This window comes from Sinocyclocheilus rhinocerous, unplaced genomic scaffold (genome assembly GCF_001515625.1).
Source record: "Sinocyclocheilus rhinocerous isolate Xijiao unplaced genomic scaffold, SAMN03320098_v1.1 scaffold827, whole genome shotgun sequence".
NCBI classification, from domain to species: Eukaryota; Metazoa; Chordata; class Actinopteri; order Cypriniformes; family Cyprinidae; genus Sinocyclocheilus; species Sinocyclocheilus rhinocerous.
This window is the reverse complement of record NW_015633173.1, coordinates 504,233-530,974: the sequence shown is the minus strand read 5'-3', so window position 1 is coordinate 530,974 and position 26,742 is coordinate 504,233. Positions and strand designations below refer to the sequence as shown.

The window sequence follows — 26,742 nt, the reverse complement described above, 5'->3', positions numbered from 1 at the left end:
TAAACTCTCTACTCCCAATGTATTTGATCAAAGTGTATCACAATGTTTAGTGTATCTTTATGCCGAGTTCACACTGCACGATTTTAGTCCGATTTTTCACTCGCCGACAGGTTTTGCGAAATCGCCGACAAATGCCCGAAATCGGAGGCAAATTGCTGCTTGTTCACGCGAGTGACAATCACGCAGTCTGGATTATCAAAGACGCGATCTGAGGGAATCGCCGATGCGTCGCCGACGCCCGTGAAATATTTGGCATGCTAAATATCTGGAGCTGTCGGCGATTCACAATCACGCTGTGTGAAATGAGTTCTGACTGAAAAACACATCGGCGATGACCTACAGCCAATGAGAGACCAAGATACAGGGCAGCGGGAAGTTCGGGGAGGAGTTATATGAAACGTAGTTTGCGGACCAGTGTTGCCAAATCCGCGATTGCCGCTGGTTATTTTTTATGTCAGCAGGTTGAAGCGACCCCAATAACTGATATGTAGGCCCTGGAATGTGAATTGTTCCAGGAGAACCCCGCCAAAAAAATGTGTATTTTACCCCCCAAATGCGATTTTTACTGGGGGACCCCCTCGAAAGCAATTGGGCTATTTTCAGGCTAGTTTTGAGTAGTAATTGGGTGGGTTTTGTAGCGAAAACCTGGCAACCCTGCACCAGACAGAGCTGTCGGCGATTCTTCCTATTGTAAAGTCATGGAGTGTGTAACCTCCTGTCGTCGTTCCATCGTGCTGTGTGAACACAGCAACAACTGAATGCTACCCCAGATAGTCGTTCAGTGTGAAACCAACAGTGATGCGACGTCTTTGAAAATTGTGCAGTGTGAACTCGGCATTACTTGTTCAGATGATAATATCCGGTGAAAATGCTTGAGTCATATATTCCAAGACGTAGGCTAGAATCTGTGAGTGCAAAGTACAATATCCACACCGGTGCGGTAACTGACTGCCACACATACTCCTCAAAACATTAGATTCATCCGCGCTGGAGCCGTGCTGGCGCACAACCCGAAAAGGAATATAATTCCGCATACAGCTGCAATTGCAGGTTTTCAAACAGAGATGGCAACAAAGAGGCAAAACTTACGGACTGCAGCTTTAAGTACAGTGGGGTGAACATGTATCTGTAACCTGTCCATTGTATCACCAGGTTCACCAGTGCTGTGGTTTACCAGGGTCTCATTATGAGGCTGGGAATCCTCGGAGGAAACGTGTACGTGGACTTCCTCATATCTGGAATCGTGGAATTGCCTGCAGCTTTCCTCATCCTCCTCACTATTGAGCGGATCGGTCGACGGCTTCCTTTTGCAGCTGCAAATATCGTGGCAGGGGCGGCCTGCTTAATCACAGCGTTCATCCCCGACAGTGGGTTATCATTTGAAGTTATAATTAAATTTGACTGAAAAAAGGGATGTTATTATGTATATTTACTTTAAATTGTATTTTCTGTGTTTTTCTGTCAATATGGGGTGCTGTGTGTACATTAATGAGGAAAAAAAATTAACTTAAATGATTTTAGCAAATGGCTGCAATATAACAAAGAGTGAAAAATTTAAGGGGGTCTGAATACTTTCCGTACCCACTGTATATATATAATTTATAGACTTTCGTACTGTATGTAAATGAGGATCAGGTTGGTCAGTAATGCTACTCTCTGATGTTGTTTGGCTCAGAAATCTGGGTGTTTCGGTCTGTTCCACACTGTGTGACATTGGCGGGATTATAGCACCGTTCCTGCTCTACAGGCTTGCTGTCATCTGGCTAGAACTACCTCTCATTATTTTCGGTACAAAAACAGATGTGTATTTTGCACACAAACTGTATTGTTTGTATTGTCAGATGTCACCAAATGTAACTAATTAACCTTGAGATGCAGGAAAATTACATCCTGACAGCTGATTGGCTGATGGTACACACACACACACACACTCCCAAACACTTCACTAGAAACTATCCTGAGGAGTGACATTAAAGGCAGCAGAGAAAAATTAAAGTTATTTTCAGACTTTTAAAAGACCTACAGTGAAATTGGCATTGGCAAAACGTGTGTGTGTGTGTATATATATATATATGTGTGTGTGTGTGCGTGTGTATGTATGTTTGTGTGTGTGTGTATAAATGTATATATCATTTATGTTTCTTGTAAAAATAGGCAAAATATATGTTAATGTATAGATATACTAAAAGATATATATATTTAATTCCTGAATGTTGTAGTTACAGCATCTAGCACCAGGGGCTGGTCATGCTAACTAGACAAACCGTGACCCATTGGATCAACATTTCTACATTGATTCCAATCAAATTCAGTTGCAGTTTTGCAGTTCATTACAAGATGATATATATATATATATATATGTTGGACGGCTGGGCATCACTATGGCTTTTGAAATGGTTGTGTTTGTGAATACTGAACTATATCCCACCGTTATCAGGTAAGTTATAATGCAACGTGAACATGTTTTTTTTTTTTCATTATGCATCACAGATAATATTTAATGTCAAGAATCTATATATATATATACAGTGGGTACCAATCAAATTCAGTTGCAGTTTTGCAGTTCATTACAAGATGATATATATATATATATATATATATATAATTGCAGCATTTGAACCCTGGCCCCCTCTGTACGCTACACAGAAAATACACTAAAAAATAAACAAACACATGTCACCCTTGGCCATGATATTGTGACGTTGAGTGTGTTCTAGTTGCAGCGTGAAGCTGTTGAAGTGAATGTTCTCTCTCACAGGTGCTCTTGCGTTTGTGGCCGGTGGACTGGTTCTGCTGTTACCTGAAACCAAAGGTGTGCCTCTTCCAGAAACCATTGATGACATTGACTGTCCAAACAGGTGAGGGTTTTACTTCCTGCACATGTTCGCCATGATAACCTTTGTCACCTTGAACCTTTCTTCACAAATGTGAACTGTACATGCAGAAGCAAAGAAAACCAGCTGAAGAGGCAACAGCTAGAGAATTTGCTGCCCTCTGATGTGACATCGAACAAAGAAGTTACAGCAGTCTGATTGAGCTGAGACAGAAAACAGCAACCTCCTTAACTTTATTATTAAGTGATGCTGCTTATCCCTTCTCTTTTGAGGATTTAATCAAAATATACAAATTGAAATCAGTTTCTTATTAATCAACAAGTTTTGCCATTCCAATACAAGTTAATGAACAATTTGAATCTTTTCAGACTTAAAAATATTAATTTGATTTAGTAATAAAGGCAAAAAAAATAAAAATTCAGAGGACCATTAATTGTTCCAAACTGTAATTATTGTTCCCAAACTGAAGATTTGTCATTGACTGTAGTTACTGTATTTTTTTCTCTCTTAGATAGTTATTGTGATTTAATTTTACATTTTTAAAATACATTTTTGCCCAAAATGTTTATTTAAAAAAATTTAAAATAACTCAGTAAAATATCTATGTGTTTTAAAATGTTGGCTTAAATTATTCATGCTAATAGTAAATGTTATTGTACTTATTTGTTTTGTCACTTATTAGGGTTTGAACATTTTAGAGCATTGTTACTGTAACAGCAAAGCTGGAGCACAAATAAAGAGACTTTCTCTAAAGATGTTTACCGCCCCTTTAATGTAGGAAAACATTTTAGGGTCTTTGAAGAGTTTTGTAATAAAATATGATCACTTGGAATTGGAGCATATCCAGCATGTGCATCTAACTGTATACACTGAAAGTGGGCTGAATTTCTGAACAGGGTGTGTTACTTTACAACAGCTTATGAATCAATAACATTTTCATTATTCCATTCTTGGTTGCACACTTAAATTCCACACATCATTTGCTTAAGTTTTGACTATTCCATTCTCAGTTTTCTTTCATGCTGCGCTCTATCCAGTTGATGAACTTGGAGACGCGGGTGTACACTCCAGGTTTCATGGCCTTAGCACAGCCAAGACCCCATGATGTCACTCCCTGAAGGACGAAGGTGTTCTGTGAGTAGCAGACTAGAGGCCCACCGCTGTCACCCTAAATGAGTGTGAGGAACAGGTTACAATTTAAGTTGCTATTCACTGAAAATCTGTCACTCTGATCTCAAATCTCATTCGGATGGATCTATTGTCTAGTACCGAATAAAGTGTAGTTTGTTGAAACACATTCTGGGATTGCTGTATCAGTGAGAAACATATGCAATTCTTCCTTAAAATTTGGCCCAAGTAAGGCACTTTATAAGGCTTCTAATGTTCGTATTCATGATTATGCCTAAAATGCTGTCTAGGTAGGCAGCTCACTAGGGTTTGGAATTGAGCAAATGAAGTCATTGAATCTAGAAGAACCTAAAGTCATTTTTTTCTAATGTGACTGTAGTCCACACTCCCTTACCTGACAACTGTCCGTTCCACCTCCTATGTTTCCTGCACACATCTCATGCTCCTTCACAAGGCCGTTCAAATATGTTGGACTGTTGCAGACTTTATTCTCAATTACAGGGAAGCCGGTTTCTTTTAGGAAACCCTCTCCACCAGTTTCTAGGAAACAGATAGACTTGAAGCTATGAAATCTTTTTTTATAGAAGTCAAAAAGGGTTTTAAACAGTAAAGATAAAGAATCCATTTGGCTATATGTACTTATTAAAGTGACCTACCCTCTGTCTCCCCCCAGCCTGTTACATAACATTCAGTATTGCTTGGTACAATGTAGTCCTTTTCTGGTAGGCAAGCAGGCAATACCTTATCGTTTATTAATGCAGGCCTAAAATTGGATACAATCATGAGTTTGCTGTCTTAATGTCATTATAAATAAAATGAGGTTGTTATATTAGACTAGACTACAGTTTCAAAAGCCAGATCTGCATTTAATTTAACACAAAGTAGCGAAGTCAAATAATACTTAAAGTGCCCCTATTATGCCATTTTGAATATTGCCTTTCATGCAGTGTATAATGTAGCTGTATGTGAAAGTAAACAATCTGCGAAGTCTGAAAAAAAAACCCCGAAGTTGTAAAGCCGAAAGTGCATGAAAAATAAAGTTATTGTCTCCCAAAACAAAGAATAGACTCTGAACAGCCTAAACGAGTCGTCAGTAATTCGAATCTCACTTCAGCTACATATCACGGGGTAACACATTTGCATAAATCCCGCCTATTTCTGCATGGTCTGGCTGCGAACAACTTGACCCCGCCCACAAACACTGTAGCTTGTTTGTGTGGTTAACATCATTTCGAGAAGACGCTGTGGCCTATGCTGTGGAAGTAAATTAGTTTTATTTTCACTTCAGAATGATGAGGCTGCAAAGAATCAATGGTTAAAATAAAAAATTTTCCACTGTACCACAGCAGTACCAACCCCAATCTTTTTTGTGTTCCCGTTATTTTACTGATGTCTGCTTCTCTAATCTCGGGGAGTTCAACGCGGGATTCACAAAGCGCTTGTTCTTGAAAGATGGCTCAGTACCCGGTTTATTTGGACCAGTTGGCTCCACTGAATCACAACCTGTTAGTATGAGAAATAATAGATGTTTTTATTTACTATCGAGCGTTCAAAATACGGAACTATGGAAATGGGCATATCGTTTCCGACACGCGCTGTACGCGGTAGACCAATCACAACAGACTGGGCCAGCTGACCAATCAGAGCAGAGTAGGCTTACGGAAAAGGTTTAGACTAGAGAGACTAATCTTATAACTGCTTTGAATGAATTGTTTTAGAATCTTTGGAAAATTAAGTGATATTTTGAGAAAATTAAAGTGTTTTTTGACCTGGCATGCATTGTGAACCTATTGTAGGAACCTTAAAAATGGCATAATAGGGGCACTTTAAAAGAGAAGTGTGTACATTTTGGACCACTAGTGTCACCAGTTGGAACTGCAAAGACTATTTTTAATCAGGATTCCTGATCACTCTCCATCTGCCATTGGTCAAACAAACAGAAATTCCCACCAAAAACTCATGCCAATAATTGAGTCAGTGTTGGGGAATTAACTGTTGTATTTAAACATCTAAAACATTTCAGACTTCACTAGATGTCTGTAATTCAGTGTGTTATTTCAATTGCACGGGCAATGCAACAGTTACAGACATGAACAGCGGGGAACAGAAGACTAACCTGTCCAATTTAAGAAGAGCGATGTCAGTTCCAGCTGGTCCCTTAATAATCTTAGAAACATCTCGCTCCTGTTTTGATGATTGAGTTGCACGTTCTGTGTGGATTCCAAGCAAGATCTTGTAGGCAGATGGACTCTCAGACCTGCATAATGGTATGTTCACATTTATCTGTATGAACCCATTAAGAGTTGGTTTTTATTCCATGTCTGTTTGGGGCTTTTAGGTCATTTATATGCTAGTGCAGTGCATGGTTGTCAACTCCAGTTCAGAGGTCCACAGACAAACAAAATGTACAGGGTTGTGAATTCCCAGAAGCAAAGTGAGAACCACTGCACGTTTGTACTCCTATATCGATAAAATTCCATATAATATTAACTCTTTATTTGCCTTTTTGTGCTTTCAAACGATTAACAAAAACAGTCACTTACCTCTCTAGGCAGTGAGCAGCAGTTAGGACCCACTGGGCATCAATTAGCGTTCCACCACAGAAATGAATTTTGCCTCTGGTATGACAGACAATTATGGTTGATAAATACAATTTATTTTCTGCCTGTTAATGAGTACAGGGGTAGAGAAAGGTAGCGTATTTGTTGTGGCAAACTGTTGGTTGCTCTTGCTCCGCCCTTCCTAACTACAGTGCACTAGCCAGAGTGCACTAGAATTCACTAGTGAGAGAACACCAGGTGAAGGTAATTAAGTTAATCTATTAATTAGCAGGGCAGAACAGACTTTATGTAGAGTAGCAGTGGTTTGGACAAAGAAAAGATTCCTTTTTGTGCAGAGTTAAGCTACTACAACAAACTGAAGAAGCAGCCGGTGAGCTTTAATATTTTGTACATGGGTTGTTTTGTTCAATTATGTTGTATTTGAATATTATTAGTTTTGTATTAGTTTGGTTTGTGAATTAGGTCTGGTTTTCTATATAGAGAGTATATTTAAATTAAAAGTTGTAAAAAGGATGTTTAAAATCATTTATTTAAAAAACAGTGTATTTGGTATGTAAAAGTATATAAATGGTTCAATATCTGTTGTCTACTTATGATATTCTTTATGGTAATTTATAAAAAAAAAGAACACTTTGTATACAAGTTTTGCTTGGTATTTTTGATTATATTTATTAGTGCTCTTACAGTGGTGTTTGTATTTGTCTAAAGGTTTTTCACCTGCTTGGCTAATGACTGCTTGATTAATGACTGGCTGATTGATCACTGCATCAAAAAATCTGGAAAAATAAAAGAAAGCAAGTATGGTCAATGAGTGGAATCCGGTGGAATTCTTGTAGTGGGCTGTCTTATCAAGTGGGAGAGTTCTGCACATTGAAACTTTGTAAATGGTGAAAACACTTGACAGTATTTGTTTACCTGGTCCTAAGACTGATCTGCCAAGGCCATGAGTGTGCTTTGGAAATACATCCCCCAACGATCCTCCCAAAGCACCGCTTTGGTTTTACTGCTGGTTGTCCGCATTTCAGGCCATCTGATTAGAAAGTAATTTTGTATTTAAAAGTTTGTATTTAAGCCCCAGTAACAGCAATAAGTATAAGATAATTTCCCTTGCCATTGGAGTCAAAACTTTCTAAAGAGGAATATTAAGAATTGTTACCGCAGTCTGGGATCTGACAGTAATCCCACTTCTTATTTCGATCTGTTGTATAGCACCAAGGTCCATTCACATCATTGTCTGGGTTTCTGCATTGCTAACAAAGTAGCCAAGTAAACACTATTAAAATGTCAGTTACTGCCCTCAAAAATGCTAAAAATTCTGCATAGACCTACATTCGACTCTAGACCCTTGTCTGGATGTGTTTCTGGGGTAAAACTGGCATGCTGATGGGGGGTCATAGAACTCCATGCTTGGCAGGTCACTCCCACTATAGTAGTGGATGTGGGACCCCGGTAAGTTTCTCCGTTGCCAACCTTACAATCTTGCAAAAAGAAACAAAGCACATTGTAACTCATACCCTTAGACAATACTATGGTACTCTTGACATTTAATTAATTTGTTAGCTTGTAGACGGATAAACCTGTTTCCTGAGAAGTGGATTGAGAAGCTGCAGGCTCTGTTGGATTGGTAGGGGGTTCTTGTGTGCTGGGCTTGCTGTCACACCGCTCGATGTTGCAGTATTCCCACCGAACTGTGGGATCTGTGGTGTAACACCAAGGGGCTCGGTCACCATCTGGATTCCTGCACAGGTTCCTCCTCAGATCTCTGCTTGATGGGTGAAACCATGACAGCAGCCAGAGGTGAAATGGGTGGAGACAAAGGCTGCAACAGTTCATGTTGATGCAATTCGGTGTAGTGTCTTACGCTGCAGGGAAATTCGGAGGTGTTTTGGAATGTCGATGAGGTTCCATGGATGTCCAGAACTGGCATTTCTTTCCACTGACCGTCTCTGACATGGCACCACGGTAGGAGCTTCCATCACCTTCATAACATTCCTCACCTTCAGGGATCACCGGCTCCTCTGCAAATCACATGTTTATGTTATACACAGCTCTTTTACCTGTTCTCAAGGACTCCAAAATCTACATTTAATGAGATATGGATTTGTAATGGCTCCTTCAACACAGACCAGGTCTAAGCTGATCTCCACAGCTAGGTACACTGCAGTACTCCCAGCGGGTCTCGGGATCTGTGGTGTAACCCCATGGACTTCTTTCATTATCAGGGTTTCTGCAGTAGTTCTCATCAAGACCTCTGGGATGAAAACAAATTTTAATTGCATTCTCTCTGCAGTCAGTATTGTGTTTGGCATACTGGAGCGAGTAAAATTTTATTGTTTTACCCTAAAGGATAATTCAGACTTTGAAGAGTCTGTCTCTTTGGTACTTCAACTGTGTCAAATCCTGCTCCTGGAGGGTCCTGTCTTGCAGAGTTTAGCTCCAACGCACTTGCCTGGAAGTTTCTAGTAATTCTGAAGACCTTTAGATTAACTCGTTCAGGCTAAAATGGGGGTGAGAGCTAAACTCTGCAGGACAGTGGCCCTCCAGGAGCAGAAATGGACCCTCCGGTTCTAGTTCAGGTGTGCCATAGTGCTCCTGGAGGCCCTTGTCCTGCAGAGTTCAGTTCTAACGCTGTTCAAACACCTGCCTGTAATTTTCAAGTAATCCTGAATATCTTGATTAGTTACTCTGCACGAAGGTGGTCCTCCATGTGTAGAGTTTGAACCCCCAAAACAACAGTGTCAGTGTCCCTCAAAACCATCATGTTGATACTTACTTGCATGGGTAGTTCTCTGGAGTTCTAGAATGCTTGTGAGGACTTTGGGATGACCATTCCTGACAAGTTTTTCCTGAGACTGTCACCGCAATGGTGCCCCTGTAGGAGCTACCTTCTCCACTTGCACAGGTAAGCTCCGGTACAATTGTGGGTGGTTCAGTTGCTACAAGAAAACATTGACCAGTAAATGATGAACTAATCATTTGGCACAACTTTGTGTTTCAGGTTGACAAGAACATTGCTTACTGCATCGAGGAATGGAGCAGGATTCCCAGCGTTTAGACGGACTAGTGGTAAAGCACCAGGGCTTGGGCTCTCCATCGGGGTTCCTGCAATGGTTCTCTTCCAAGTACTTATCAGGAAGGCTACAAATAACAAACCACAGTCAAAATATGCACAAAATAGACTATATTCCATTTGTGCTTTAAAAGATAATGTCTCACGCTGAAGGGATGTAACCATGCCATAGTGCTCCTGGAGGCCCTTGTCCTGCAGAGTTCAGTTCTAACGCTGTTCAAACACCTGCCTGTAATTTTCAAGTAATCCTGAATATCTTGATTAGTTACTCTGCACGAAGGTGGTCCTCCATGTGTAGAGTTTGAACCCCCAAAACAACAGTGTCAGTGTCCCTCAAAACCATCATGTTGATACTTACTTGCATGGGTAGTTCTCTGGAGTTCTAGAATGCTTGTGAGGACTTTGGGATGACCATTCCTGACAAGTTTTTCCTGAGACTGTCACCGCAATGGTGCCCCTGTAGGAGCTACCTTCTCCACTTGCACAGGTAAGCTCCGGTACAATTGTGGGTGGTTCAGTTGCTACAAGAAAACATTGACCAGTAAATGATGAACTAATCATTTGGCACAACTTTGTGTTTCAGGTTGACAAGAACATTGCTTACTGCATCGAGGAATGGAGCAGGATTCCCAGCGTTTAGACGGACTAGTGGTAAAGCACCAGGGCTTGGGCTCTCCATCGGGGTTCCTGCAATGGTTCTCTTCCAAGTACTTATCAGGAAGGCTACAAATAACAAACCACAGTCAAAATATGCACAAAATAGACTATATTCCATTTGTGCTTTAAAAGATAATGTCTCACGCTGAAGGGATGTAACCATGGTTCTGGGGTTTCTGAGAGTCCCAGCGTTGGCAGGTAAATCCACTCGCAGTGGTGGAGATCTTGCCTCTGTAGTTTTCTCCACTGCACTGCATACATTCCTCTGCAGATATTCAAGAGCAGATTCAAGGGACAAATTCTAAACTGTTTTTGCACCCTTGTACAAAGTTGCAATACTGTAAATTTATCTGTAAAGATGTTCACAGGATATAGTTGAATAAACGAAAAAGTGTCAGTGACACCAGTAATGCCCTGCCTCCTTCAGAGTGCTCACTTTCAATGCTCTTCAGAGTGAGCAGGGCATAGTGAGGATAATTTCTGCATGAGATTCGCCCATCAGTATGATATTCCACCACTATTTAGCAGTTTGTTCGCTAATAGTACCTGTGCAGTCTTGGATATCGCAGTGCTCCCATCGTTTCTCTGGATCTGTGGTGTAGCACCAGGGCCCCCCTTTATCTCCATCCGGGTTTCGACAAAGGTTGGACTCCAAGTCAGCTTTTGGATGTGTCTTTGGCGTTATGCTGTGGGAAGTTGGGGTTAATTAGATGACCACTGTAGTTTTTGTATTTCCTATAGCTGTTTTCTCTTTTGCAGCATCATGCATGAAAAAGTCAAATTAAGACATATACTTTGTCACATGGGGGAAAGTTCCCTCCCATCGCTGACATGTTTTTCCTGATTTTGTCTTGGATTTTGTCCCTCTGTAGTCAGTGCCAATGCCATTCACGCATTCCAGTAAGTACTCTGTAAGAAGGAATTCAATGCAATCATTACAACATACTTAAAAAAAACACATTCATTGTATTCTAAGCTAATACGCTCTTTTCATTTACTAATGACATTGATATAGTACTGATGATAATGTAGCAATTTTCTTATTAGTAGTTACTGTACATTCTTAATGCCCACTAAATGATTAGTTGTCTGTGATACAAAAACGGATCTCATGTCTTTTCTGACAGCAGGAAAAGATGCTAATTGCTAATACTGAAATGTGACCAAAGAAGTGTACATAAAGATGACAAAAATGCTTCCCATATTTATTGATGCCAATGTCAGAGGCTGTAAGGCGAAACAAACTCAGTATTTTGGCCCAATGTTTCTTCTTCCGTGTGATAGCCTAGCGCTAACATTATAAATCACACTTCTGCTGTTTATGGATTTTAAAAAGTATCTGTTTTTGTTTTCTATTGTATGGTCTGACACAGCTAATGTCAAATTTTTAATGATAATTTTGGTACTGTGTTGGATCACAACATGATTTTAAATGTAAAATCTTTGTCCTGAAGCACCAGCTGAGAACCACTGACCTTCAGAATGCTTAAGACGACATCTATCAGGCATATTTCGAACCACCCAAAACTGAAACATTTTTCATTGTTTAACCTAGATGGTTCTTGATTCATTTGCACTTAAAAAAAAAAGCACCCCATCATTGGACGATAGATTTTTAGATAATCTTTTTCACTTTGTTTACAGACATGGACCAAACTACACTTTGATAAATGTAGATTATATATTAACTCAGGTAGACTTTTGAAAAAGCATAGCCAGCTACTTATAATTCATAATGTACTTAAAGGTAATTTAAAAGATAGTAATGCATGCTGAAATGATTTTAGGGGGCCCATCATCTGCTATTAAACCTTCAAATATGTAAAGTAATAAAATAGACTGGGCTATAAAATCTTACCCTTTTTCTCATAGAGAGCAGCACTTGTTCTTCGCAGTATTTGATCAGTTTTTGAGTTTGCGGGTAATGTTACACAATCCTGGTCTTTTTCGATGTACAAAAAGGACCTGCAAAGCACATATAAACACACATTTTACAATTATAGATTAGAATAAAGCATCACTTATCACTTATTTACATCAGATCAGTCTGCGCTAGTACAGCACAATATTTTTTGGAGAGTTTTAGTTATGGGCTGACTTGCACCTGCATGTAAAGGAAGTCTCTTTGTTACACTTGACGGCACAATCCTCCACTGTTTTCACAGTGTATTGACTTTTAGGCAATTTCACTATCCAGGCCCCATCCGTTTTAATATATGCTTCCAGAACATCTGTAGAAAGTGAAAAGGGTATAAAAAAGGAATAAGTTGAGTTTCAAGTCACAAACACTTGATTTATCAATGTTGATCAAGTAAGATTCATAGGTTCTGTGAACTGTGCTACTGTATTCTCCTAGACTCGATGAAACAAGGCCAAAACTTCCTAAACTAGAGCCCATGTAAGCCCCTACCCAAACTGAATTACAGAATATTTCTAAAATGCAAAGATCTCAAACTTGATCAACAGTACTCTTTGTATGAAAGCATGAACTGAAAGAACACATTTGCTTTATATTTGCAGATGACCAGATCTTCTTACCTGTGCTTTGGCTGTGGCACCTGAGGAAACCTGAAGGTAACATGATCATAACAGTCATATACAGATTAATAAACGCTATTAGTTATAGGTTTTAGTCTGTTAATTTTATTATGTATAGCATAGAAGAAATAGCCTTATATTTAAGCGCTATGAATTAATATCTGTTGGCTTACCTGTAAAAAGAAAGAGACAAAGTAAAAGAACTGCTTTGTGAACCTCCATGTCGGAGCATTGACAGGCAGGGACTTTGAGAGGATTTCAATCTTTTCAGCATGTGAGTACAACAAACATCATAGGGTCATCACTCATCCGTCAATCATTGTCCTAACAAGGACATGGACCAGGTCAAGATGTGTTTGTCCATCAGTGTTTCTGATCACATGATTTATCAGAGTTGGACTTTTTATTTGATTAACATTAGTGGTTTTACTTTGCATTAAGATAATTTGGTACTAAAATTGCACTAAAAACAATGAGATATAGAGAAAAAAGGGCAGGCAGATAAAGTCATTAATTATAAAGCAACTGATTAAAGAATCTGCTGTTTCTTGAGACCCAGAAAATAAATTAGTGTATTTATTTCATAATTTTAATACAGCATGTAAAATAATACAATTAATTACAAAACATATCAATTCAATCCTTTTAAAAAGTATATTCTCATCAATGTCACAAATCAACAAGTTAATTATTTACTGAGAAGGCAGGAGCCGTCCTACGCTAACTCAATACACAAACAGAACAGCCTAATTTTGCAATTGTGAACACTGAGCCAAGCAACCATGAGAAAAACTAATGCAATCAAGATTTGAACTGAAGGGAAAATGGAGGGAACGACAGCAAAATAAGCCAATAGTGCAATAGGGGAAAAAAATGCAGTCTCAGAAAAATACACTAGTTAAGCTTGTTTTCTCCACTCTACCCCCATTCAGCAAAACTGTAGAAAGCAATCAAGGTTTGGCTTTTTAATCTGGTATCAACGTCCACTGTTTACAGTTACTATAACTACTACAGTTGAAGCTGTTGGCTGTGCGGTGTGCATTGCTGCACAAGTCTACGCATGTGAACACATTGATCCAGGTAAGTTGTAGTTTTGGTGACTTTAAATTGCACAGATTAGGCTGCATTATACATTTTCTTATTTGTTTCAGTTTTGTGTTTACATGAAGTTATATTCCGTTGTTCAAGGCTGTGACATCTTACGATTTGTTAGGATTATATTGATTTCACTTTGATTTATATGTCCCTAACTACTGCTGTAATGATAACTGATAGTGATTTCATAACAGCAATCAAATAAAAACCTCTTCCCCCAAGGTTCTACAGTCAACCTTGAGGGCAATGTCTGCAGAAATACCCCAAAACCGAACTGTGGTAGAAACCAGTTTGAGTCCGAAGACGGACTATTTGGGGACCCTTCAATCTGTCTGCTCTGTTGTCCAGCATCATGAGGAAAACCCGCCAAGCTGCCAGCTTCCTCAGATGAGTGAATCTGAGCCCGGTTTCTCATCTCAGTCTGTGAGTCAAGAGACGTTTGAGGAACGGCAGAGTTCTGAAATGGGCAGAGCCACCTGCCAACCTGCCCAACATATAATGCCTCAAAGATCCCCTCAGGAGGTTAGTCTCAAGACTTTGCTTCTTTTTTTTTACATTTATTGTTTATTAGTCCGTGATCATGATTGATGCTGAATGTGTTCTTTAGCATCATCAGTAAATAATGTGTAGGTTGAAATGTGTAGGTGTGAGATGAATCCACGTTTACAAAGTATCTGTTGTCTTAATACCACCTTTAGATGGTGTTGTTACATAAAGAGACATTACAGGTAACAGGAAATGTGCAAAGACAACAATATTCTGATATTTAATGGTCCTGACTTTGACTCTGAAAAACACAAATTGTATCTGTACAAAGAAACGATTCGAGTTTTTGTTAGTATTGAGTTTTATTAGTGGTTTGGTAATGGTACAGCATTTTGTTCTTTCTTTCTTGTAAATCTTTACATTAGATTTTTCATTTTTATTATCATTTCATTTATTTGTTTGTTTATTGACAATTTTTGACACAAATTACTCTTCTGACAAAATTGGAATTACATTTTTTTTAAATCTGATTTTGGCCCAAAAATCCTGAAATCTAAGCTTACGGTATGTAGTTAAATTGTCAGTTACATTTTCTCTGTTTTTTCTGACATTAAAAGTTTTGTTTTATTACATAGTTACAAATTATTAAAACCTAAAAGTACAAATACATCTCTGTCCGTGTTTAATACTAATAATTGTATTTATTAAAGAAATATGGAATTGTTTTGTTGCTACACATATTGTAAATGGCCCTATTAGCCAAGGGCATAGAATTTAGTATGGAGACTAAGACATGTCCCTACCAATATCCAGCGACTACTAAATTGTCCCTAGGAATAATTTTGATCAAACAATTAAATATATGTATATGTAACCACTGTTGTTGTAATTTTGGCCGCATCTGAAATAGGTTGTACCATTGATATTACCTGAGAAGTTAAAGTAAATACGCTAGAAAACTGTGCGCTTTCAATGACTTACATTTAATAAAGGTGCGGAGTAAGAACATTTAAGATAGCCGAAGTTTTTAAAACGTATAACAAAAACTGAATGTACAAAAAAAACTGTTAGCTGAAATATCTACAAAATAAAACAACAACAACACTGAAATAAGTGTGTGGTTTATCTGTCAATCAGATGCGCATGAAGGTTGTGTTTGTTACTATAGCAACAGTAGGATCCATGTGAGTTGGTCCCACTTTATATTACGTGGCCCTAATACCTGTGTGCTTACATAGTAACTAGATGTGTACATGGTATGTAACCACAGTGTAAGTACACATTGGTACATAGTATCTACAGCTGTAATGTTTGTGTAACTACACATATGTAACAACCCACTGAATGGTATGTGTAAATACAAATGTGTAACAGGACATTGGTAACAACACTTTTTGGTAATGAAAGTACAAATGTGTAACAGGACTAACAGCACTTTTTGGTAAAGAAAGTGTTACACTTTATATTAAGTAAACAATTCCTATGGATTTACCATGTAATTACTCTGATGTTACAGCAGCGGCCAGTAAGCTAGGCTTTACATGTAAATTGTGGTTTGTGTCCAGAATGTTACACTTTATATTAAGTGGACAGTTCCTGAGGAGTTACCTTGTAAGTACACTAGTATTACAGTGGTGCACCAACTCCTCCCACTTTACATATCCCTAAACCTACCCATCTCCACCCCCTGGATCAAATTGTTCCAGTTACTCTTATACATATTGTTGTTACAAAATGTAGTGTAAATGTAATGTAGTGTCCTGTTACACATTTGTACTTACACAAACCATTCGGAGGGTTGTTACATGTGTGTAGTAACAAAAATATTACAGCTCTAGATACTATGTACCAATGTGTACTTACACTGTGGTTACATACTACGTACACATCTAGTTACTATGTAAGTACACAGGTATGAGGGCCACTTAATATAAAGTGGGACCAAATAAAATTATATGCAGCCTAATTAAGACACCCAGTGCTCTGATGTAATATTGTTAGTTTTACATAATCAAAATTGTGTAATTATTGTCTGATGAATGTGCTAACATAGACTCTCCATGGTTTAACCATGGTTTTATTACTAAAAGTGTAGATTACCATTTGTATAACCAACTTTTTTTTACAACAAATATCATGGTTAAACTATGGTTGGTGCAGCAAAACCATGGTTAATTTGTGGTCATGGTTTTTTAGGATGAACAGAGCTTTGGATAGCTATTTTACTTATACTTGTCTAGATCAGCTTTGAATAAAGAGAGGTTTAGAGCCAGATTTTTGTTTATGCATGTGAAATTTAGTTAGCAGGAAACACAAATTAAGTTATATTTTGCTATTCTCTTTTGAGTAGACAAACAATCCAAAGAAAACTGCTGCTGTAATGTTGTTGGTTTTTCATAATCAAAATTGTGTAATTATTGTCTGATGAATATGCTAAGATAATTAATCTTTTTATGAATTGAGTATGTTAGCTACCATAGCTATAAATAAAAACTTTAGATTACATTAAACTGTGGCCAAAAGTCTATCATAAATGTGAAAATTTTGGGGTAGTTGGATGCGGGAGGGGGTGTCGTCTGCTGTTATATCCCCACCAATGTTAAAATCAAACCTACGCCTTAGCTATTAGCTAATATAGATTGAGCTTATAAAGTATAGATCCTTTATTTATTTATTTTTATCTCTATAAAGATTTAGATTTTATATCTTGATCATATCTCTTTCTGAACAGAATCCAGGCCAAAATGAGAAAATGATCCTTCAGCTTCAGGTGAAGCAGTTGCAGAGGGTTTTACAGGAACAGAACGCATTGCTCTCTCTTATCAGTCCAGGTACGTTTGGAGAAACTCTTACATAACAGGCTTAATTAAAGGTAAAGTTGTTTATGATGTTTGTTATTGAGAAAATCATCATTCTTTAGGCTTTCAGTTCTAAATTCACCACTCTTTATCTTCATTACAGAACTTTACTTTTTCTTTCAGGACAGATTTTATCTCCCACATTCTTAGCGCCCTGGCAAGTCCAGACACCTGGGAGTTTAAATGCCTTTGAGGAAAGCTCAACCAAAGCCACATGTTCTGGTGAGGTTGAGAATGAGTCAGAGGCTCTGGCTACTAATAACACCAATGGTAGGAATCAGGAGGTCCTTTATCTTTATAGTCTTTAGAAAAAGTTATATTTACAATAGTATGGAAATAAAATTCATTTTGAGATACCATGTTCTCTACATATCAGTAATCAAATCATAATTACACATGCAAAAAATTCTGAAATGCAATTAAAACATGAAATCTTGCACATTTCATCCTCTGTGCCTGACAGAGAAGTGTCTTAAATCATGCGTTTCTAGTTTCCAGACTACAAATCATTAGTCACATTTACAAATGTAAATCACTCCCATCAGGAAGTCCAATATAAGCAAGACACATAAACAGGAGGTGAATTAAAAAATGAATTGACATGCTTCAGTGTGACATGCTACTTCATCTAAAACTATTTTTAAAAGCATATGGCTAATTGTTTTGTCATTATGCATTCAGCGTTCATGACCTTATATCATTTTATTTATTGTTAAATAGTAAAATAATATGAGGTCATGCGCTGAATTCATAATGATTACATGGACTATCTGTACATCTGTCACACCACAGGGCCATTTAAAATGAACTAGAGAAGGCAGAAAACAAATGTGATTTAAAATGGTCACAGTGCCTAAAATATACATTTCTGTAATTTATACATTCCTATCAATTTTAACCTAAACTCCAGACTTTGATTTAAAAACGAAAAAAATAAACTTAAAAAAAATAAATAAATCTTGGACATGATACTGTTTGTGTCAGCTACACATATACTATTCAAAATGTATTAAAATGCAATTGCAAGCAACTGATTGAAATTCTCCCAACATCCTTTTCAAAGGATCTTCTTTTTTTTTTTTTTTACTTAGTTCAGTCATCTGCAGTATCTTCTGAACTTTCCGGTTGTTCCTTCTCCAGTAGAAAGGGGAGATACATTGATATGTATAACTTCTTAAATTTACTGCTGCTCAGGCAGTACAGGATTGGATCCAGCAGACAGTTCAGATAAGACAGACAAACAAGCCCATCGTACAGTTTAACGACAGTAACTTTTTCCTCTTTCATCACGAGCCCATTGATATGTAGCTGCACCGCTCTTGTTATGGCATACGGCAAGAAGCAGACAGCAAAGACGAAAACCACCGAAGTGACGAGGAACATCGCTCTCCGGAGCTTAGTCTTGTCGCCCACCGACTTCTGTTTGAGTCTTCTGATAATCCGTATTGAGCAATACACAAGAACAAAAAAGGGGATGAAAATCTGAGTAAAAAACACAATTTCCCTCAGTAGAACAATGGGACTGATTTGCTCATCTTTTTCACTGCTGTTGCACCTGAAAAAACTTTGCAACATGGCTGGAATGGTCAAAATTCCCAGCAGCACCCAGATGAATACAGAAATCTGAGGCGACAGTCTCAAAATCCTCAGAACTTTCCTCTTCCCAGGATGGACCACGCTAAAATATCGATAAATGGAGATGACCGTCAGGAAGGCGATGCTGGCTCCTCGGTTGAGAAACTGCAGAAAGAGCTGTACTTTGCACACTACCTTCTGTTCACTGCATTGCTGAAAGTTATAAGCCTTTACGGGCAATCCAATCAGCAACAAAATATCAGCCAGGACCAGATTGAACAGGAAAATGTCAATGGTCTTCGATTTCCAGAACTTGAGCTTGAAGACGAAGAGATGGATAACTGTAATGTTCAGCAGGAGACCCAAGATAAACTCCAGCACTACCACAGAAGAATAGAAAATGTACAGCGCTCGGTTTTGGTCGATGTTGTCCTGACAGTTTTTGTCTGTGGTGTCCATGTTTGTGGAGTTGTCCATATTCTCCAATTTTTTATTCCGGGCCCAAAACGACTTCTAATGTAAGTAGACGACACAACTGTGAACGTCTGTTCTACCAAAGCAGAGCATTTTAAAGCTGCTCAGACTTGAAGGCAAAGCACCTCCTCTGCTGGAGCGTTCAAGTCTCTACTTGTTGAGAGGTTACAGTAAATGCCTGATGTCACGAACTGCCGTGAAAAAGACAAAAAAAAAGGGGCCGTCATCAAAGACAACTAATGTTTAAATCTTTTATAGAGCACTCAATGAGCGTCACTGATAAGATTAAATGTCAGGAAGGCTGACACAATGGACAAAGCTAATGCACACTTTAAAAAAAGCAGTTAAAGACATAGTCTTATGTATTTGCAAAGATCGTATCTCATAAGAACAGAGCATATTATGGCAGTACAATAGTAGGGTGTGTTGACTTCACTGTGCAAGTTATAACAAATGTACATGAAAAAATGTGATGGTTATTGATCTTCTGTCTGAAACACCTTAGTTTGTATATTAGGACTATTTAGTGGCTTGTCCAAACAGGCCTGAGAAGACTGAAGGGTTTTTGTGAAGAAAAGTAGCTGAGGGGCAAGTATTGCCTTTTTAAGCAAAAGGACATGACCCGTTTAAAAGATTTGCCACGCCTTCCATTTGCATAAGTCATTTTTTACAGAAGGTTAGTATTCTTAACAATAACATGACTATATCTTGCATAATGTTGGAAAAATAAATTGTATAACATTTGTAAGTTCGAGTTACCTCAAATATGTTAGGTAATAATATTAAATGATATTTCAGTTTGCATTGCAGATGTTGCACCATCAGCAGAGCTCAGACACTTGTCTCCTATTAAAGAAGAGTCTTCAGAACCTGCACAAGATGACTGTCCTCTTAGCCCTTTCGGATCGAGGCAAAGTCTCCCACCAAACCCAGAGGAAAGGTATTATATGATTTTCATGATAACTGAGGTCTAGAAAGGTGTACAATATGGGACCTTTAATAAAAGTAATATCTTTTAAACACAGGCCTATTAGACCAGGACTGAGAGAAGAGCAAAAAACATTTGAAGATTTTGTTGAAGAACATCTCAAAACAGACCAAACTATTCTCCAACATGAGCATCAGGTATGAGCAGCATTCAAAAAGTAGCTCACACAGTTTAAGTGTGTTCTTAGCAATATCCTCTCTATTTTACAGACTAATACACAAATCAGGGGAGCAGAGAAGAAGAATTTCCTTCGTAAAGGAGAAGGAGCGTCTAGAATTTCGAATGGTAAGGACTGCTCCCAAGGACTCCAGAGGAGACGCTCTGTTAGTCCACAAATGCTGAACATGAAGTTCAGTCAGCAGATGGTATGTCCCACTGAATTTCATCAAAAAGAGATGCCAAATAGGAGCAGTCCTGGACTGAAGGGTGTAGGAAACCTCAGTGACCAAAGATCGGGCCTGGAAGACTATCTAAAGAAGACCGTTTCTCTACAAGATGATGATTTATCATCAAACAACAAAGGGAAATTCAAAGCTTTGACTGCTAATAACAATGCAATCTCACTTAAAAGTAAGCACAGTGTAGGAGTCGTGAGGAATTATGGTAAAACCAATGGAAGCAAGTCAAGTGGATCTGCTCTGGCACAAAGTAGAAAAAGTGTTGGTTTTAAAAAAATGAATGACCACATTGTCAAAATCGCTGAGAAAAAGTGTCTAACTACAAACTACAGCCAGAGTGGATATACATCTAAAGAAGTCAGTCTAACTGACGAGGTGATGGAGTCACTGGCTCTTAGCGATTCTCGCGACAGCACTACCAGTGAGGACGGACCCAACTCTCAGTCTCAGCGGCCGTTACCTCTTTACCTCTCAAGGCACATAGATCACAAAGATCAGAGTTCGGATTTGTCAGACGGAGACTACGCTAGTGATGCCCCGAGTGAGACTCGATTCAGTGAAGAACATCGCACTTCTACTCCTACGTCCAGTTCCTCAAGCTTCATCAGCGATTCTGAACTCAAGAGCTTACAGGGGTCTATGGCTAACTGCTCCAAAAAAACAGAAGAAAGGGGGACCGACAGTGACTTTAGACAACCTTCTGCTCCTGAACCCCTCACAAAGATGTTCCCAAAAGTCAAAGTTACTCCAGAAGACACCACGCATGTCATGGGACTAGAGCAACCACATACTCCACTCAGGTTTTGTAGAAAGATTATAAATTTTCACATTTTTAAAATTTTTGGTATTTTGAAAAGAAACTCTAGTCCTCAAGCTCAAGTTTCTATATCCGATTTAACATATTCATGAATTTGACTTAGGGAAGAGATGGGAGAGCATGGTTTTAATGGTGAGGATGGCTGCAGACCTTTGCTCAGGCTTAAGAAAGAACTTCATGAACCTCAGGTAGAATCAACAACACATTTTAGACTGAAGTTTTCTTCCTTTTCACATCACGTCTGCATAAGTGACATTGTATAGAATCACCACTTAACTTCTTAAGGTTCCAAAAAGTTTCTTTTATTTTCACAGCAATTCCATGCAAGATCGATTTTTGGTTCTCCAAAGAACCTTTCACTGAACAGTTCTTAGTGTGAAGAACATTTAACCTTTTTACACTTTAAAACACCTTTTGTGCAATGGAAAGGTTCTATCCATCTTATTTTTCCTGACTTCTGGCTTCCGGTGTCATTCGCTTCCAGCTATTTTTAGATGTATAAAACAGCTAATTTTGCTGCTTGATATTGCAAACTGGTGTGTCTTACCATATTATTTTAATGTACTATCTTTTGAACACACTGATTTGTAGTGCAAACAGTTTTACCGTGCACTTTGTTATTCTTCTCATTATTTCGCTACAGCGGCTAATGAACCGGAAGTCTCGCACATTCACAGAAAACAGCTTACTTCCGAGTTCTTAACATTTTTCAATGGGGATACACATCCAGAAAATATTTCATGTTTAAATCATTGTGCATGTAGGATCTGAGACAGCAGATCTCATCTCTGAAGCAGAAGTTGATTGTAAGGGAGTCTCACTGGTCGCAGGCCCACAGTCTCCTCCAGAGCCGTGTTGAAGCCCTCACCCGAGAGAACCAGGAGCTTCACAGTAGGCTCAATGTGAACAAGAGATCGCACCAGAGTGCTGGCTCCTCTGCTCTTCAGCCTGGATCATACAACACAGTGAGAGCAAATTTAAACCACTATTTTTCCACTAAAATTATATAAACACATTTTAAATGGAAAGCAGGGCAAAAAAATTATGAACATATTTGAATGATTAAATATTGAAACATGGAGGGAATATTACATATTGCAGATTATGATCTTTACTCAAAAAAAAAAAAGAAAAGAGAAACCTGTTTATATATTGCATATGGTGTTCACTTTTTTTTATTGTATGTGATTTTAATCTATTAAAAGACTTTGTGGTTATTAATACTGTGCCTCAATGAATAACATATGTTGTACTTTAGTTTGAGAAGAGAAGAGAGGAACCACAGAGGACCCCTCATGTAAGGAGCGCAACTCCGGCCTTTAACAAACCCTCCATCCATAGGACACAACAGGACAATGTTAGTATGCTAACATCATTAATGTGCATTATCAAAAACAATAACTGTTTTTTGATCTGTAAAATATTTTTGTAGCTTTAAAGTAAATATGTACTTTTTTATTTTTAGTCATTTGTTAGGTAAGGACCCATACAACTAGTTGAGCTAAACTCATTTCCTGTAAACCCGTTGAGGTGTGTAATATGTTCTCGAGTGCCTTTAAGCTCGTCAGAAATAATTCATGGTGACTCTCAAAACCCAGTGTCAGATAATTGACTCGGTTCTTTATAATTAATTCATGCATGGGTAATGCATCTACCCATCTCCATTTCATACAGTGTAAGTGTTAAATCCTGATTTTATATTGTAATTGTTTGCCCTGTTTATAATTTATGAACACATAGAGCTATTCAATATAAATGGCACATTTAGCCAGACCAGTGTATAGCATCACTTTCTTATTCAATCTATGTGCCTTTTATTGACCCACTTAAGTATCAGTACTTAAAGGGGTCATATGATGCGATTTCAAGTTTTCCTTACTCTTTGGAGTGTTACAAGCTCTTGGTGCATAAAGAAGATCTGTAAAGTTGCAAAGACTAAAGTCTGCTTGCGGTGTTCGGCCAATCACAATGCGCTGGGTCAGCTGGCCAATCAGAGCAGACTGTGCTTGTCAAAGGAGGGGGCTTTGTTGAAAACGACGTGTTTGAGAAAGGCGGGGCATAGAGGACCTACAATAATGTACAGTATTTGAAAAATATGTTTTTTGAACATTAAAGCATGTCAACATATTCTGTTACACCAAATACACAAAATAATTATCTTTAAAATAGCATCATATGACCCCTTTAATCAGTACTTCTGTCCTGTTTTGTAGTAAACATGTTCTTGTTTTAAGGAAAACAGAACAGAAATACTGATACATTTTTGTGCAGTGATACCTTTGCATTTTATTGAAAGCATCTGGTTTTTCTTCTCCTTGAATGGCCAGTCAAATGGACGTTCTTTTACCAAAGCTAATAGGCTAACAGAATGCACAGACAACTCTTTGAGTAAGTATGTCCTCTCGTGCTTCATCTCCTATAAATCAACATACAAGTTGTCATCACATATTAGATGTACAGTGTACAGCTTGCCATGTCTTGTGTGTTATGTTTTTCCAAAAAGGAAAGAATCCTGCACTTTCCATTGACAGTCCACTGAACAATGCCATGATTACACAAGGCAGAAAGGTATTTCTCTTAAGGGATATTTCACCTGATGCAGTAAGCCAATATCAGTACACACAGAATTAGAGCATAAAGTTATGACACACACTTGTACAGTGTTTTATCCCAATGTATCACTCATTATGACAGAATAGTCTGACCCAGTTTCTATTATGAAATGTACAACGCATCATAGTGTAGCGTCTGCACCACTCAAACACACAATATATAAGTAAATATCTACAGCGGATCTAAAATATTCATAATTAATTATAACTAGTTATGATTAATTATTCATATTTCCCATGAGCTGATTTGTTACAATAGTATCATAATGCCACTTTTGTCCACAGGGAAGTTTGTTTTATCATCATACTGACTGCAATGATACACAAATGGCATCACAGGCCAGAAAAGACAAAGTACATGAGGAAACCCGCTATTCGGATGGAAGGGTAATGAAGGTGTTTTGCAATTAGAAATTTTTATTACACAAAGCTTGCAGTACTTTTTCAAATTGCTCTACTTTTCATTAGGTAGAGCGTCTTTTTTGGAACGGATGTCGTGTGATCACATTCCGCAATGGAACGAAGAAAGAGATTGGTGTTGATAAGTCAGTCACTGTTACGTTCTTCAATGGTGATGTTAAACGCACGCTGGCTGACGGGACTGTGGTGTGTATCACGAGTGAATAAGGAAGTCTTATCAAGTCTGTTCCCACAGTTACTGGTGTATTGCAACATTTAAAAATTCACAAATTATTTTGTGGTCATCCACCAGAACACGAACATGTTCCTACAGGCCCAAACCTTTTGGTTTTTGTCTCATGATTCTAAATCTTTTTGTCTGTTCCTGCATTTGGATTCTTTAAATAAGTCTTCAGATCAGGATTATTACAGTTTTTATTTCATTTTATATTTTGGTTCCCAGTTTCTGTACGGTTTTAGGTGCAGATTAAATAATTTCTCCTTTTTTCAGTTCTTTTTTAGCAGTTATACCAAAGCACCACAAATTACAAATGTAGTTGTTGTTTTTTTTAAGGAATTCTTTTGTTGATTTTTAAATGATTTTTGATCATTGATTGTTTGGATTCAATCTTTTTATCAACATGTTTTCTTTCAGTTAGCAAAGGTTTTATATCTCTTTTTAGAACTGACTGATCGTCTGCCTCATTGGTCTGAGCTTATGCTCAGATTTTTTGTGGATAATTTTGGCAATGTTGACTAAAAAAACTGAGGTTAATAAGCTCAAATCAATGGGGACTATGATCAATCAGTTCCAAAAATAAATACAAAACCTGTGTGAATCGAATGAAAAGTTGCTAGAAAGATTGAATCCAGCATTTGGTGTAACAAGAAATTTATAAGGCCAGTCATTTTTGATCACAAGTGTAACGGGGGGGGGGTCATCAATTTTATTAAAAAAAAAAAAACGAGAAGATTTTATACCCATGTGTGAGCAGAGTTAGTAAGTTTTAGTTCAATGCATTAACTAGGTCAAAATGACAGAAACTCAACCTGAGGGTTAAATGAACAATTAAGCTCTTTTAAATTTCGCAGTTAACAATTTTACCGCTTTACATTTAGATATACTACCATTGTGAGGCTCAGACAACACACTCAACTTATCCATCTGGATTGGAGGTTGTACAGTTTCCAAACAACCAAAGAGGTTAGAAAAATAATGTGGAAGACATTCTTTTGTTGACATACACGTTATAATAATTTTCTAAGTTCTAAATAAAACCTATATCATTATAGTATGTTACTTGCTTTCTTTGTAAAGCTTGATTTCTTTGTAATTATTTGTGAAATTTACAGAAAGTTTCAGTGAATTTGGAATTTTAAATGTCTTTTTCCTAGAAAAACATCATCCTGATGGTACAAGGGAAATATCCTTCCCAGATGGCACGGTTAAGATTCTCCACTGCGATGGTCGAGAGGAGAGCATTTTTCCAGATGGAACTGTTGTCAAGATATCACAGTAAGATTAATGTCAGGAAAGGTCCTGTTTGTTTGTTTCTTTTCTTCTTCTTATTTACTCCCTTACACACTGTTTCCACAGACATGGGGAAAAGATGGTGGAGTTTGCTAATGGGCAGAGAGAGATTCATACTTCACAGTACAAGCGAAGGATGTACCCGGATGGAACGGTTAAAACTGTCTACACAAATGGGAGGCAAGAAACAAAGTTCTCATCTGGGAGGGTTTGCATTAAGAATAATGAAGGCATCATTATAATGGACAAAAAATGAACTTCTAAAAACCCTTTTCATGTTATTTATTTGTTGTTGTTTTTTATTGACAATTTACTGTTGTTAAAGGGGTCATATGATGTTGCTAAAAAAAGAACATTAGTTTGTGTATTTGGTGTAATGAAATGTTTATGCGGTTTAAGGTTAAAAAAAAACATTATTTTCCACATACTGTACATTATTGTTTCTCCTCTATGCCCCGCCTTTCTGAAACGCGTCGATTTTTACAAAGCTCATCGGTCTGAAAAGCGAGGTGTGCTCTGATTGGCCAGCTATCCAATGCATTGTGATTGGCCGAATACCTCAAGCGTGTGACGGAAATGTTACGCCCCTCACATACTGTTGATGCCGTGTCCGGCCGGAGCGACGAGGACAAAAACATTAAAACACATTATAAACGAGGCATTTGTTGCATCCAATGGGGACATAATTACGGATTATAATGACTTATACCGTCTTTTTACG

The 26,742-nt window shown here is 37.9% G+C and overlaps 4 protein-coding genes across 4 annotated transcripts in view; 2 read left to right on the top strand and 2 right to left on the bottom strand.

The window, feature by feature from the left end:
* The window catches only part of LOC107743318 (solute carrier family 22 member 3-like), an 11,052-nt gene extending 7,807 nt beyond the window's left edge, over positions 1-3,245 (top strand). The window contains 4 exon segments of the mRNA XM_016556488.1: positions 1,153-1,415; positions 1,645-1,788; positions 2,759-2,858; positions 2,945-3,245. Of these exon segments, the coding sequence (XP_016411974.1) occupies positions 1,153-1,415; positions 1,645-1,788; positions 2,759-2,858; positions 2,945-3,032 (595 nt within the window). The 3' untranslated portion in view covers positions 3,033-3,245.
* A 346-nt stretch (positions 3,246-3,591) lies between these two features.
* Positions 3,592-13,061, bottom strand: plg (plasminogen). Its single transcript, XM_016556473.1, has 20 exons — positions 12,962-13,061; positions 12,789-12,818; positions 12,355-12,481; positions 12,109-12,215; positions 11,045-11,159; positions 10,797-10,936; positions 10,395-10,515; positions 10,198-10,316; positions 9,952-10,114; positions 8,650-8,774; positions 8,385-8,541; positions 8,101-8,285; positions 7,853-8,001; positions 7,680-7,773; positions 7,439-7,553; positions 6,506-6,580; positions 6,079-6,219; positions 4,619-4,725; positions 4,357-4,502; positions 3,592-4,002 (listed from the first exon to the last, which is right to left on the bottom strand). The coding sequence occupies exons 1-20, from the start codon at positions 13,008-13,010 to the stop codon at positions 3,841-3,843; spliced, it is 2,427 nt and encodes an 808-aa protein (XP_016411959.1). The 5' UTR covers positions 13,011-13,061; the 3' UTR covers positions 3,592-3,840.
* A 710-nt stretch (positions 13,062-13,771) lies between these two features.
* LOC107743299 (centromere protein J) lies at positions 13,772-26,297 on the top strand. Its single transcript, XM_016556470.1, has 17 exons — positions 13,772-13,868; positions 14,107-14,405; positions 17,101-17,200; positions 17,351-17,497; positions 20,087-20,216; positions 20,302-20,401; positions 20,474-21,462; positions 21,583-21,667; positions 22,244-22,444; positions 22,738-22,836; positions 23,807-23,867; positions 23,983-24,047; positions 24,377-24,478; positions 24,560-24,697; positions 25,610-25,694; positions 25,886-26,006; positions 26,088-26,297. The coding sequence occupies exons 2-17, from the start codon at positions 14,130-14,132 to the stop codon at positions 26,275-26,277; spliced, it is 2,889 nt and encodes a 962-aa protein (XP_016411956.1). The 5' UTR covers positions 13,772-13,868; positions 14,107-14,129; the 3' UTR covers positions 26,278-26,297.
* gpr31 (G protein-coupled receptor 31) lies at positions 17,545-19,934 on the bottom strand. Its single transcript, XM_016556471.1, has one exon. The coding sequence runs from the start codon at positions 19,277-19,279 to the stop codon at positions 18,320-18,322; it is 960 nt and encodes a 319-aa protein (XP_016411957.1). The 5' UTR covers positions 19,280-19,934; the 3' UTR covers positions 17,545-18,319.
* Positions 26,298-26,742: the final 445 nt, after the last annotated feature.